The sequence below is a fragment of the Pararge aegeria genome, chromosome 5 (genome assembly GCF_905163445.1).
Source record: "Pararge aegeria chromosome 5, ilParAegt1.1, whole genome shotgun sequence".
NCBI lineage: Eukaryota > Metazoa > Arthropoda > Insecta > Lepidoptera > Nymphalidae > Pararge > Pararge aegeria.
Genome location: NC_053184.1, coordinates 13,471,835 through 13,486,865, shown reverse-complemented (window position 1 = coordinate 13,486,865; position 15,031 = coordinate 13,471,835). Strand labels below are relative to the sequence as shown.

Sequence of the window (15,031 nt, the reverse complement as noted above, 5' to 3'; positions counted from 1 at the left end):
TTACACTAATTTGTGAAGATTATTCCAATTTTCAGTATAAAAAATAAGATTTTTTAGTTTTTTCGAACTATTAATTACAATTACTACAGCGCCATCTAGACTCAAATGTAAAAAACCTATGGCGTTACCAACAGATGGCGTTCGCGTACCTAACAGCGAAATCTAAGGTAAAATACTAATACGCTTTTTATAGAAAACCGAACTAAAAAATAGAAAATAAATTTTAATCAATTTAAATTAAAAGTAGTGTTAAAAATTTCAATTAATATAAATTAATAATAGTGTGAATAAAAAGAATATTTTATTTTAAAAAAAAGCGTGGAGTTCTTTTTAAGATATTATCAAAATGATAATCACTCTACTCATATCTGTCAATAAAATATTTATAACTATTGACACCATGCACCCACGCTTTTTTACAATATATTTTTTTTTATTATACTATTATTAATTTATATTTTATAGAAATAAAAAGCGTGTTTTTAGTTTTTTTTTAACAATTATTTATTTATAGTTGATTTGAAGAATTGATTACTATTTTTTACGCTTTTAAATTGTAGTGGATTTTTTTAGTTTACGTCTTAATGGCAATGGAATTTAAATGTAATATTTAAATATCTACCAAGCTTCTATTTTTAACTATTTTTGAAGTTGAAACGGTGTGTCGGGTGCGAACTATTTCTCTTTCCAGCAAAGTTTTGCGTCGCTCAAGTTGCGTCCTTACTCTTCCTTCTTTTTCTAATTGCAAGCTGTGCGCAAGCACGGCACTTTCTAAATGAAGTACGCGAGCACGTTCCGCTCGGAGAGCGGACCAAGTGTCGGCCGCACGTGCACACATTGATGTCAAGGATCGTGATATCTAAAAATTAAATTTTAAGTAAGTAATCTAACTTTGCTTAGTTTAACCCGACTTTTGACGTACTAGTAAACAACTAAACCTCAGTGTGCAAATTATAGCTAATGGCTGGTGGATCAGTTCCGTTCTCCAAGAATGCAGTGAGCTCCCGTCGCGCACGCGTCATTTTAGTGAACAAGTCTGCAGATCGTTCATGTCGCTCCAACATCAATGCACGAGATGCTGCCGTAGTTACTAGCGCCGACCTTTCACGAGTTAGTTGTTCCACTTGCATACTCAGCTCCAACAACTAATGAATATATTAAAGTAAGTACATAAGACGATTCACGTCACTACGTAAATCAATCTGTGATCTAATTTACTACTGCTATAAACAGAACACAATACAATGGTGTACCTCTGTTTGTAAGTCTTGATGAGAAATTTCTTTAGTGTATAACTCATAGTTCCGTAACTGTTTTACTTCCAGCCGTAGTGCGGCTAATTGGTTTTCATATTCAGTCATACTATGTTCCCTGCATATCAAAAATATTACTGAAGTTAATTAAACTGTCTAAACCAAAATCTTTATCCTCACCTACAGGAAATGGATAGAAATAATCCATTCAATCTGTCATTTAAAGATTTTTGGTTTACATAAATGTAAGAAATATTCAAATTTGGTTATTGATTTGTTCAAAACTACTGAATACAGGCTTCCTCTTGTGTATGGGATTGAAGTGAGCCCTCTAAGTAGCTCTTATGTACGACTGATTGCTAAACTTGCTCCAAGGCACGGGCGAGCAGTCAACGTAAACTTTCTAACTCCAGCTGATACTGAGAATTCTTGACAGAAGCAAGCCCAATACCTAACTGATCCAAACTGGGGATCGAAACCAGGTTCATCGAGATCAATAGTTAAAACTATATTGAGTAATTTATACATATTTCAGAAATCATACATAATTTTCTCGTTTTCTTGCTGCTCATCAATAACTTGCTGTAATTTCATAATTTTTTGCTCCCTACTTAATAACTCTGCAGCCATTTTATCTTCCTTATCACCACCTTCTTCTTGCTAAAACGTTTAATGAATTTAATCGGAATCTTTTTTTCAACTGCGTTAAAAATATATATAACCACTATAACAATTTATTACCGCAATTTTCGACAAAGAATTTAAAAAACTATCTTTATCAGCCTTGCAATGGCGAACCTCATCTTCAGCTCGCGATAGCGCCACACGTGTTGCTTGCAGTTCTTTCCAAATTTCTGTTTCTCTATCCGATGGTTCACTCTCTGTGCATTGTATAGCATAAATAATTATTACTCTAATTATTAAAATATGTAATGGTGGCTCTATCTGTGTGTTTTCCGAAACAAACCTCTCGAAGGAATATATTCAAAGCATCGCTTTCGTTCCATATCAACCAAATGTGTTGAACGTTCCCGTAAAAAAATCAGCTGCTCCTCTAATTCCTTAATGCGACATTCTAATTCTGTAACATGCTCGTTAGAAGCTGCTGTGCACTTTTCCTACGAAATAAGAATAAGAAAAATGATAAGTATATTAAGTATGATATAGGTTGCTAGCCCATAACTGCACATGCTATATACGGAGACATATGTGCTACCTAGGTTTACGTAAGGCTAAAAAAATTGTACTCCCACTTCCACGATGGCGGAGGTGCTGCATTTTCATGGTGACCAGACAAATAAGTCGCTTCAAATTATAATAATATATTGTAATTTGTTTTTATTTTCTTAATATCCGCACATGAGAACTGGATTCGTTAGTTTGGCCTTTCCGTTAAGAGTGTCTATAAACCGTGCTAATACACTCGTATTCGTGTGCTGCCTAACGGCTAAATAGAATCCGAAAAACAAGGCACCAGAATATTGATAACTATAACCGTGCGTATATATCGAAGGTGCCTGGCGATAAATATTCAGGCCCTCCATGGTAATACTTGAGATAACTTCATGGCACCTGTTCTGCTACCTTCGCCTGCAGCATCTCGACGCGAGCTCTTTCTTGTGCCTGTCTGGCCTCTATTGCACGTTCAGATGCTTCAGCTTGATCCCGTAATTCTTTTACTCTGTTCATAAATTATGAAAATTAGAAGCAACCAGTAATTCCATCACAGGAACTTTAAAGTGAACCCTGCAATGTCTGGTTGTTACCTAAGTTTACATGAACGCTAGATACGTTATAATTCTGTTTTAATTACATCTAAACAAAATTTACATACCTTAGTTCCAGAGCATCACGTTGTCGGGATAAACTTTCAATAGTAAGTTCACCTGTCTTCGAAACTTCCATTAGTTTTTTGGACCGCGCATCATAACTTGATTTTCGATGACGATACTGTCACAACAATATTTAATTTATTATTTTCTAAAGCTAGAGAATTAAGCATGCAATATTATAACACAAAGGTAAAAATGTTTCATTAGTCAATTCTATAAAACCTAGGTATAGTAGATAGGTAGAGTAGGTAGTATCACCTAAGTAAGCTAGCATAAATATGTGGTACAGATATTGGATTCATCGGAGGTTATTGAATCAATATTTTAGATTTTTCTTTTATTCCGCGGCTTAAGTGCAGTCTAAGATGGTAGCGGGATAACCGGTTATGGGTAATGGGTATGGCAGTCGCAGTTGTGACCCTGACCCCAGTTTTAGTACTGAAACGCAAAATCGCAGAGGCACGTCATTGCCGGTAGGATGATAACTAGCTACGGCCGTAGCCGCCCGAGAAAACACCAGATCTTAGAAAATTCTGAGATCATAAATTTGATAATTGCTTCTCTGCCAGAAATCTAGACTGGGACGTACTTATAAGAGCCATATTACTCAACACTGTCCCACCTTCTTCACTGCAGTTAGGTTAAAATAACAAATAGCATATAATATTATATTTACCAAATGCTCTAGATCCTTATACTTGCGTTGGGTTGTCTCAAGCGTAGTGCTCGCTTCCTTCAACTGCCTCTCCAAGGTCACAATCCGCGCGCGCGCTACTCGAAGCATACTCTCTGCTGACGCAACAACCTCCTTCAGCGATTCTCGGTTAGCACGCTCCTTACTCAATTCCTCGTTAAGCGTCTACAACAAAAAAAAAATAAGTTCCTAATCCTATCACCATCAATTAAATGGAATTTTCCAATTAAATTAAAAATTCGATACAAACCTGATACCTGGTATCTGTTTCTGGTTTATTACATTCCGTTATTTTAGCTTCCTGGTTACTTTTTTTTGTCAATTCTTCAATTTTACATTGAAGTGTGGCATTCTCTTTTTGCAATCGTTCAATTTTCTTTGTATAAGAATCACGATCTATCCATGGTATTCTGAAGCGTATTAACATTATCTTCAGGTTTTTGATAGTTTGGCAATAGTGAGCAATAACGTGGGAGAAAAACTTAGGACAAAATATGATAATACTAATTACGGAATAAGATAAAATCCGTACAAATATGAACAAAATAGACAACGTTATTTACTTTGCCAGTTCAATGGAATATGTCATCTTGGCTTTTAGATTTTCTGCGGTTCCGGCCACCATTCTTTGTAGCTGTTCTGTTTCTGTATCAAAATCGTCGTTTTTTGCTTTCCATTCCATATTCTAAAAACAATACATGCAAACTATTACTCACGTTAATATTATTTACGTCAAGTTAATCTACTTTATCTTTTCCACGTGAAAAAACAACAGCTCTCAATAATTGTCACTCAGAGTACAAGAACTAAAAAAAAATCTTTGTTGAACCAGCTTTGACGAACTACAAAGCCTCACACAACCGCTACGTTGCACGATAATACCGAGGAAGGCGAAGGAAGAACAAGACCCAAAAATGCATCGACTATCTCCGTAAACAAAAAACAAAGTATTATAGCACAATTAAATGAAACTAACAGTAAGATAAGTAGCGCGGTCGCTGCGGTGCTTGCAACGCAGCAATTTCAGCAGTTCTATTCGACGAGCCATCAACTCTGCTCCCATACTGAGTACCTCTTCTGGAACTGGATTCAGTTGTGCCATTAACTGCTGCAGAACTTGGGGACCTGTTTTAAACATTCAAGATATAAATCAGCGTGTTTTTACCTGATCAGATAGCTGGGAGAGATGTGCATTGATGATGGATGAAAATAAAAGTAAACAGTGACTTGACCGGCATTGCTGGAGCTGCAATTCTATAATATAGTTCTTTTACCTTTTCTCCTTAGAAATGAATTTGCGAGTCAAAAAACTGTCATTCGTACATCGTATCGTCCGTACGCCACTTAAAATATATGTCTTTTGTTTTCCTTATCCTAAGGTTGCCTGGAAGAGATCGCTACAAAGCGATAAGGCCGCCTTTTGTATACTTCTTCTGTCTGTGTTTTCTTTTATTCTTTTTTTGTATTTTTATTTGTGTGCAAATAAAGAGTATAAATAAATAAATAAAATATAGCACGCCCGATAAAAGTGGTTTAAATAAACCAAATTTCATGTGTTTTTGTTAAATAGATTTTGAGTTATAAAGAAAGTGGCTCTAAGTAGTTCCTGTAACATAACGTCATCGTGTAATATATAACACACGGTAGCGGCGTCGCCAGTTCCTTACTCTTGGCTGAAACTTGGCTGACAAGCTCCACGTGTCTAGATTATCGAAGGCATTCTTTTGATACGCCAATGTAGCGATAGATACTGAGAGAAAATATTACGTTTATTATTTATAAAAAAAACCTTAACAGGACACTTAAAGATGTGTTAAATATTTCTAGTTACCGAAAATGCCGCTTATTTCAGATGTTCGCTTTATATTAAGATCATCCCTCAACAGAAGTAGAATGTCGTGCGCTGGCCAACCTCTAAGTGTCAGAACACGTATATCACTCAAAGCCTCGTCAGGAGCTCCAACGCGCGTCTCCAGTTCTTTAAGTAACGCATATTGTTCCAGCACCAAATTCTATACAACAAAACAGAGAAGTAGAGCCTTTCGAAAGCAAAGATCTCACGTGAGAGGTTATTTTATGAAACTTGCCTGTTGCGCAATTAAGTTCTTCTTAAGTTTAAGAAATTCTCTTTTCCTTGTTGCCAATGCTCGCATCGTTTTTATAATTATGCATTGTGGCAGGATTACGTCTTTTTCTACAATCAATAATTCATGATGAGCCACAATTACCTCTTCAACATCGATATTTTCAAATAAGAGTGAAAATGTTGTTTATACCTGGCTCTTGATATATATGATAGTTTGGTGTCATCCCATTGTTCAAATTGTGTGGCGCCGAAGTCGTTTGTTGCGTATGTTTCAAAGAGTCGAATAATTGAATATTTGGATTTTGCTACGTAAAAGTGCAAAGGTTAAAATTATAACACACAAATCAAATAATAAAATGTTAGGTCTTGTTGATAGAATTTCTTGAGCTAGCGACTTATAATCCATCATCTTCATCTCATCATATCTATCCATTAACTGCCCACCACACGGGGCACGGGTCACCTCCCACAATGAAAAGTTGTAAGGCCGTAGTCCACCACGCTGGCCCAGTGCGGATTGGTGGACTCCACATGCATGTATGCTCACGATGTTTTCCTTTGCCGTTGAAGGAAGTGATATTTTAATTGCTTAAAACAACACATAACTTCTAAGTTACAGATGCTCGCTGGGCTTCAAACTCGAAACCCCGGAAGTGAAGTCGAAGTCCTACTAGTGAGTGGGCTTTCACCGCTACTTATGTTTATAAGCCATATCAAACATTTATTATAACCTATCTATTATAATATATACACCATTACATAATATAATAAATAAACTCACTTTCTCATTCGACGGTGAATGGCTTTGGCATCTTCTGTATTTCGCCAGATTTTTTGCTTGAGTAGGGTCCTAAAATAAAAAGATAATTTATTTCAAGTTTGAAATCCTTTTCGCAAGAAAGCTTCATTACTGGTATTTATACCGAGAAACGGACAAATACAAATTGAATGTTTGATATCGAATCATCAATATAATAATTACATACTGCATGTGATTAAATTCCTTATCTTAGGTATCTAATCTTTGATGAGTTCTGTAAATACAACCTACTCTCGTTATAAGAATTCCATGGAAGAGTACTAGGCTTGTTTTTGGATATTTCCATGGCAGAAACGAAAGTAACCACTGTAAATCAGATTGCAATTTGTTTCGGTGTTTAGTAGTACTACTAAAATCATATATCACTCTTTTTATAGTTATATACTTTTATACTTTCTATGTGTATACTAATCGGAATACTTAATTTCTATTATTTCAGGTAATTATGACGTCTGACCTAGACGTCATAATAAAAAAGAATCTGTAGAAAGTAAATCAAACTTAAAAGCTCAACCCCATAATCACGCTGGCTTTTAAACTAAGTTTATGTTCGCAGAGTTATTTCACTTTCAAGCCCCAGGGTTTACCGGCTTATACTCTAAGGCATCAAAAATAAACGTGACATAATGGTGTAATTGGAATAGAAATACACTACAGATTTTTTCACGCTGTAATTTTAAATATTTCGTCAGTTGAAGGCTGACAAAATACAGCATAACTAATCCGACGTTATGCCAAGTTAATAATTTAATTCTAACAAAAACATAAAAATTAATCCAAACAATACAGATCAAGGCTGTGATTTCCACACTTGGATTCCTTGTGTCGTGGAAATAACGTCAATATGTCCTCGACGTCTTTTTCTTTATCTCTTTTCAAATTGATCACCGCGCCGGCAATTATATTTAAGACTATGAAATAATTCAGAGCTTCAAAATTATAATTATACTTAGGAAATTGCCTAACCTACTAGAAACGTATTCGAATAAAACTAAGGAATAAATTATCTGTTAAGTTATCAACAACTACGAGCGAACTTGAAATATGTTGGTATTAATATCCATGAATGCTTACAATATATTGATAATAAGGTAAATACTCATATAATAAAAGCTCACATTTTTAATTGTCCTGGAATCGAATAGAGAAGCCGAATATGGTTACCACTAGACCATCAAGGAGATCCTACCTGACTCTTAACAATAAAGTGTACATGTTCCTTACTTGTGGTCTCGGAGCTACTGGACTCGTAGAATGAGCTCTATTGTAGAGCACAGGTCGCAGTTTCTTCTTTGTGCTTTCATTTTCGGTGTCCATTGAAACTAAAATAATTTAATCATGTTGATGAATTGAAAGTTAATGAACAAAATATGAATAACCCCCCCTCTTCCCAAGGGCGTCGTATGTGGCGACTAAGGAAATACAACGGCAAACGGGCAGCAGCGTCCTCTGTGGTACGGCTACCATGCACTCCGATCACTGACACATCTGCCCAACGGCGTTGTGATTATGGGCAAAGCCTTTTTTTTATTCCATTACAAGTAAGCCCATGACTGAAATATCACGTGGTTGTAAGTTATGATGCCGTCTAAAATGGTACCAGGCTAGCCTGTTAGGAATTATGGTAGTTATAGCCCTAATAGGTAGGGTGGCGCCTGACGTCAATACAATTGTCACCACCCCTCCGGATTGGAAGAGGCGAGTCAAGTGTTTGACAGAATCCAACACTGGATAGCACTGTTATAGGCTATTGATGATGAATAACCCTGCACAGCTTAGGTTATAATTATAACCTTATAGAGATAAGTACATAAGGGCCCACATAACGTAGGTACTCATTTTATCTTTTGTTTTTGGCTTCAATAATATAGTTGCTTAGGATTTCTTGTGTTGAGCAATACTTTTAACCAGGAAACAATTTCCAATAGGATGAAGTTCTAAAAACCACAATTGGAGACGATTAAGTATTTCTGTTTTTTATATAGTTTTATCCATTGCATTGTGCCGTGCCTTACCACCCGCCGCCCTTCCCGCGGGTGTCGTACGAAGCGACTGAATAGATTAGATTAGAATATAATAGACGATGGGCAGCGGCGTCCTCCGTGTCGTAGTGTGTGTCGATCACCAACTCGTCTGCCCAGCTGGGCAAGTAAAGACAAAAATTATATCCCCCGATTATATCCCTGCTAAAGCACGGGAACAGTGAATAGGAAAGTTCAACCCCGTTTATTATTACACATATATTATTTGGATATTATTACCACTTGTGCGCCAGTGCTCTGAGAGTTGATAAAGCTGTGGAAGAAGATACATTTTAATTCTTACCCCGTGGATATTATTGTCTCCAGTGCTGCGTGTTGACTATGGACAAACCTCTCTTTCGGAGAGGCCTTTAGTCCAGCAGTAGACTGTTATAGACTATTGATGATGACGTTCCTACCTATATACATAACTATGTATTTTGGTTTGTTTAGTATATTAATAAAAAACGTTAAGAGTATTACAATGCTCGCCCTTCTCCTTCTGGAGACACGCGAGTGCATTTTATTTTGCACATTTTGCTTTAAAGATTGGCCCTTAATAATAACCGATTATCAACCAATAGGGATTTTTTTTATCATAAACTAATATTATATTTTCACACCGATTTAGCGCTATCATCGGATTGATAAAATTGATTATAAATAATACATTAACTACCAACCAAGGTGAACATCAAGGTTTTGATGAAAAATATTTCGTTTTATAGATCATACCTACTGCTTGTCCTGTGTCATGGCTAAAAGTTTTTTCTGGCACTGAAGAAATTATTTTACAATAGACTGGTTTATAAATAATAGACTCAGATTACAAGGTTCCACATTATATGAACGCGGAAATATCGTTATTTTATTCGTTATTATCATAATTTTCAGTCTATTAATGTAACGCTGCTGGGTGCAGGACTCCTAATATATAGGAGAGAGTGAATAATAGCATTGACCCAACACGCTGCTTTTAAGGGGTTCGACGGATTTCAACCCCCTGGAGTAAAACTTTCTTGTCAGATATACTTAATACAGTTTGTAAACTGAGAAATTAAATCAACGTGAATCTTGGGTTACAGCTAGGTTCTAGTATCTTAATTAAAAAATTATTACAGTAAAATAGCAGATCAATCCATAATAAGTGGTAGTTACCCATTTTTAAGATTTTACAAATTATAGGCCCGATTAAACAGTTATAACAAGATAATATAAAATATTGAATTGAATATATTTCAATTATATATTACCGGGAAGGGAGCCAGCATTGCGCAACGTATTTAACATTGTCGTTATTTTTTTGAATTTTCTTTAATTCGTTGCTAAAATGAACCGTTGAACTTGAAAATTTGGTCAAATATTACAATTCTGACATGTATGACTTATGCCTTCTCGGTATCAAAGAGGACACATACACTTTCTTGGAATCAAAACATAAAAAAGATATATAACCTGCTAGTATTTTAGTTGTAAAGTATGGCAAAGGAGGGTGGTGGTTCCGTTCTTTAATAAAAGGTAACAATACCTCGCTTAAGAACTACAGACATGCAGGGAAAAATTATTTTAGCCAATGTTTAGTTATTAACCTACTACATTTAGTTAATAACATACTATTACTTAAACCATATTGGGTTGTGTAATTATTTTTACTTTTGAAAATGCCTTGTCATCAACATCATCATCACATCAACCCATTACCGGCCCACTGCAGAGCACGGGTCTCCTCCCACAATGAGAAGGGCTTAGGGCAGTAGGCCACCACGCTGGCCCAGCGTGGATTGGTTGGCTCCAAACACCTATGAGAACATTATGTAGATCTCTCATTGAAACAAGTGATATTTTAATAACTTAAAACGCACATAACTTAGAAAAGTTAGAAGTGCTAGAGTCTACAAATCCGCACTGGATAAGCGTGGTGGACAAATAAACGAATTGAATTGGACGTCAATCGATTTCGGGTAATGATGATGATGATTTTTGTTGTACCTACCTATTAACCTACCTTCCCTTATTTCTAAGTTGCTACTTTAGAAACAAGGCTTCTTAAGTAGGTGTACTTGTAGGTGCCTAAGTATAAATGTGTTTATCAGTACCAATGCGTGTTTGCTCAGATTACGTAACAATATTAAAATAGGTAGGCACTTGACCAGAAATTAGTGCAGCGGCTGTTTAATATATCTAAAACAAATAAAGATATTGGAAATATAACCTAGTGTTATTTGGAAAATTGACAATTTAATTAAGATTTCGATTCACGTAAAAAGAACACTGACATTTTTGATCATTTTTGATAATAGTGTAATAATGTAATATTAGATATTATGAAATCGCACACGGAAACCACCTTGCACCCCATGTGGCGCTTATGGTGGTTCACCTTTGTCTACGTGATTGTTCTAAGTTGCTTCAAAATTTTTAAAATTGTGTTAATTCTCTAGATACCGTAGATAAATAACATAATGATAAGATGTTACTTAATGAAGTTCTGAAAATATAATTAAAGATTTTAAACTAAGATTTTCGTGGTTAATCAACATTTCTTAAGTATAGTTCAACGAGTACATACCACGATAATATTTTGGATTTGTCGATATTTCGACCCAGTTGCATGGATCGTGGGCACGACGGGACTGCGTAGGTACGAGATGTCAAGTTGGACATCCAACAGTCCAGAAATTCTGAAAATATAATTCATAATTCGTGTATCGCGTTGTTGTTGTATTAAATTATTTGCCAACTACTTAAATTAATTACGGATTATTTTGACAAAAGATCTTAATATAAATATCCTACAATATAATTTAAATAACAACTTAAACACTCACCAATTGAAGCAATGAATGTGTCCTTTCATTTATTTTTCTATAATCTCCTAGTCTACTAATACACACACCTACGTCAAGAACTATAAAAAAAACACCATTGCTTTGATGTTCTCGACAAAACTGCACGATTGCTATAAAAAATTGCCAACATAAACGTTCAAGTTTAAAATAATTCTACAATAGACAACGCCCACTGTGCGTTACCTTAACAATACCTAGATTTTAAAAGTTTCACTGACATTATTGAACATTTACAAAAAAAAATGTGTGCTTCACGGGACGCCCAACAGAAGTGACAACTTAAACTAACTGATCTAAGTATAACTATTTTATATTGAAATTTTTAACTTCAGAAAAGCTTAGGTTATTTCCTTAAATTGTATATGATAATGTAAGGAAAAATTATTTATTGATAAAATCTATTATTGATTATAAACTATATTTTACTCTTAGCTACAATTCTCAAATTAATTGAATTAATTCGATTTTTTCTACTAATACCATACATTCTATTTAATCCTATAAAAGTATCGATCTGCCTACCGCCGCTGTCGCGGCCGTGTGTGTGAGAATAAAGGAAGCCCGCCGACTGGCGCCATAACGCGTTACGTAACGAAACAGTTTACCCTCCCATAAGAAGTTATCACTTCAATAGCAATGAACAATAATCTTAATTTGATGTAATATGCGAAATCTCTAGGGTTACAATGAAGATATTAATTTTACAATGTAAAATTGTCAAGCTTCTTAGCACATCAGCACAATGCAAAAAAGGCAGGAGATAAAAATTATATCGTCCGACTCCCCGAAAATTATATCCCCTGACAGGGAATAAGTATAATTAACATCTATTTGCTAAAGCAAGAGAACATGGATTAGTAGAAGTTTACCCGCGTTTATTATTACACATATATTATTTCCACTTGTGCGCCAGTGCTCTGAGAGTTGATAAAGCTGTCAGAGATAAATGTCTATCCTTTCCCCGGGGAGATAATTATCGTGCTGGGATTGCTTGAGTGTCGGAGTAAAAAAAAAATAAAAAATCAGAAAAATTAGAAAATAAACTATTTTGATTTTTGCTATTTTTATTATTCCTCCCATTATTTTAAGGAAACCATCCATCGGTTAAATACTATTACACTAGTTATAAAGTTTAGTTTTAATTTTAATAATTTCTTCATATTTATTGCAATGCGAAGATTTCGAAAGATCCGTTTTGCTTCAATGATAGGAAAAATTGAACCGCAATCTCAATGCAATAGTTATAAAAAATAAAATGACAAGTTTAATATTTTACGGTAACAGTTTAAACGACGTAACGTTTAACCTAGTTTTTGGTTTGGTCAACATAAATTGTTATGTAGAGGCATCTAAAAAACAGTTGGTTTGTTTAAGATTAACAAGTAGTAAGGCTTTATTATTAGTATTTATGTGGCGATAGCCCAGTGGGTAGAACTTAGACTTCGTTTTCACTTCGCAGCACTCACATCTAACTTATATACGTTTGTATGTTTGTAATTTCATATCTACAAGAAGAATAAATTAATAAAATGTGGTTTGCTACTAAATATCTAGTAAGCAAACTTACAATAGAATATATTAATTAATTCATAATGTCACAGTCATTTTCGGCTAATATGTATAAGTGATATATGTAAGAGCATGCCGATCATCAGCGCTCTTTTTATGTGACACCCACTACATTATATATTTATTCTGTGATACAGCCTGGGCGTATAATAACTGGCGTTTCAAATAGGTTTCTAACGTGGGACGTCTAGTGAAATGTTTGTTTTATCGTCGCGGTATTGTGAGGTTTAGATATTTTCAGCTGCCACCGCTGCGGAAATAACGGCCGCGGTCGGTCGGCCGTGACCCGAAATCTTTTATGAATATATTCTGTAGAAAAGACTTTAGCAGTGAACCGAAATAACATGTTTACGTCTTTTTTGTTTTATAGAGCACTCATGCTCAAACTATTTATGTTCTATTGCGAGGCTTCCAGCATTTTTTTTCTATCTTACGTGAAATTTACAGAACCTCGACCCTACTGCAGCCTCCAACGCCGGTTGAAGGAATTTAAAAGCTATACATTTAGTGATAACAAAAGGGACAGTTTCTGAAGGGGGTGCCCCCTTCATTCCCACAGGTAAAATAAATATGCTACGACAATACACACATCGCCATCTAGTCCCAAAGTAAGCGTAACTTGTGTTATGGGTATTAAGATAACTGATGAATAGTTTTTATGAATAATGTACATAAATACTTATAATATATAGATAAACACCCAGACACTTAAAAATATTCATGTTTATCACACAAATATTGCCCAGTTGTGGGAATCGAACCCACGGCCTTGGACTCAGAAAGCAGGGTCGCTACTCGCTGCCCACTGCGCCAATCGGCCGTCATACATATACAGGTGAGTGTGAAAACCAATTTTCTTACAAGAAACCAGTAAGTACCCACCATTCAATTTTTAGGCCAGACCCGGGAATTGAACCCATGACCTCATTATCCTTAGTCGAATATGCTAATCATAAGACCAACGATCCAGTTATTTTGTAGAGCACCATATGTTGAACTGCCAACGTCCAAGTTACGCCCAAAAATATCCACGTCATCGCATACGCGATTTGCATTCAAAATATAGCTCTCTTTTTCCTTCTGGCTACGTTATATCTTTCTTTTCTCTGATGTAACGAAATGTGCTTAAAAGTTATCTTAAACTTTTACTTATAGAAGTCACATACTTCAAAAGTTAATATGTATACACTTTACGGTGAACATTCTATATTCGCTCAATTGTTTCGGATCCAAAGACGGTTCATTGACTTTTTAATGTCTTTGAGCTTTTATTAGGATCAACTATTTTTAGGATAAACTAGAAGTGCCCGCGGTTTCGCCCGCTTTTTTCTCGGCTATTTATATAAAAAAGGAATAAAAGTACGAATGTTCCTGAATAACGTTGGGGGTTGACAAAAGTAAAAATGTTCTTTCAACTAACTCTATGCCAAAAATAAAGTCGATTGGTTGCGTAGTTAGGGCGTGAAAGACAAAATAAACATACTTTCGCATTTATAATGAAAATAATTTATGATTAGGATAGTTAGGATTTCTGTATATTATCATAAGATGTAATTAGTATTATATTATATTACTTTGTCCATAGCAGTGTTATTTCTTAGCTCTGCTGCACAAAAACATCCTTTTTCCTTTTCCTTTTTCCTTTCCAAAAAATTTACAAAGACTTCTTAAACTACGCATATAATATGACAGCAACAATTATAAACTCTTTGCAGATTTTGTACGGATAAGACAGAGCGCCCTCAGTTAGCAACTGTTAGACCAGTTAACGAATAGAGAGGTCTGGTATAATAGGCGGTGGGCGGCTTCTGCCGAGTTACCACTTTCCCTGGAAAAGCGGAAAGCAATCACGCGAATTTGTTAAATTGATTAACGAGTGTTCGGACCATGTTAAACTACATCGTCAG

General features: G+C 35.3%; 1 protein-coding gene across 4 annotated transcripts; it reads right to left on the bottom strand.

Annotated features, from left to right (window-relative positions):
* Positions 1 to 554: 554 nt before the first annotated feature.
* LOC120623828 (227 kDa spindle- and centromere-associated protein-like) lies at positions 555 to 10,040 on the bottom strand. Of its 4 annotated transcripts, none has more exons than XM_039890090.1 (18): positions 9,960 to 10,040; positions 7,910 to 8,007; positions 6,647 to 6,715; positions 6,056 to 6,170; positions 5,867 to 5,973; positions 5,611 to 5,791; positions 4,756 to 4,904; positions 4,343 to 4,464; positions 4,030 to 4,189; positions 3,762 to 3,944; positions 3,088 to 3,203; positions 2,826 to 2,934; positions 2,221 to 2,371; positions 2,052 to 2,134; positions 1,798 to 1,913; positions 1,254 to 1,371; positions 939 to 1,145; positions 555 to 859 (listed from the first exon to the last, which is right to left on the bottom strand). In XM_039890090.1, exons 1-18 carry the CDS (start codon positions 9,994 to 9,996, stop codon positions 611 to 613), a joined length of 2,370 nt encoding a protein of 789 aa, XP_039746024.1. In that variant the 5' UTR covers positions 9,997 to 10,040; the 3' UTR covers positions 555 to 610. The 4 variants fall into 4 exon arrangements, with proteins under 4 accessions (XP_039746024.1, XP_039746025.1, XP_039746022.1 ...); XM_039890088.1 differs by having other exon boundaries at positions 556 to 859; positions 1,995 to 2,134; XM_039890089.1 differs by having other exon boundaries at positions 556 to 859; positions 1,995 to 2,134; positions 2,838 to 2,934.
* Positions 10,041 to 15,031: the final 4,991 nt, after the last annotated feature.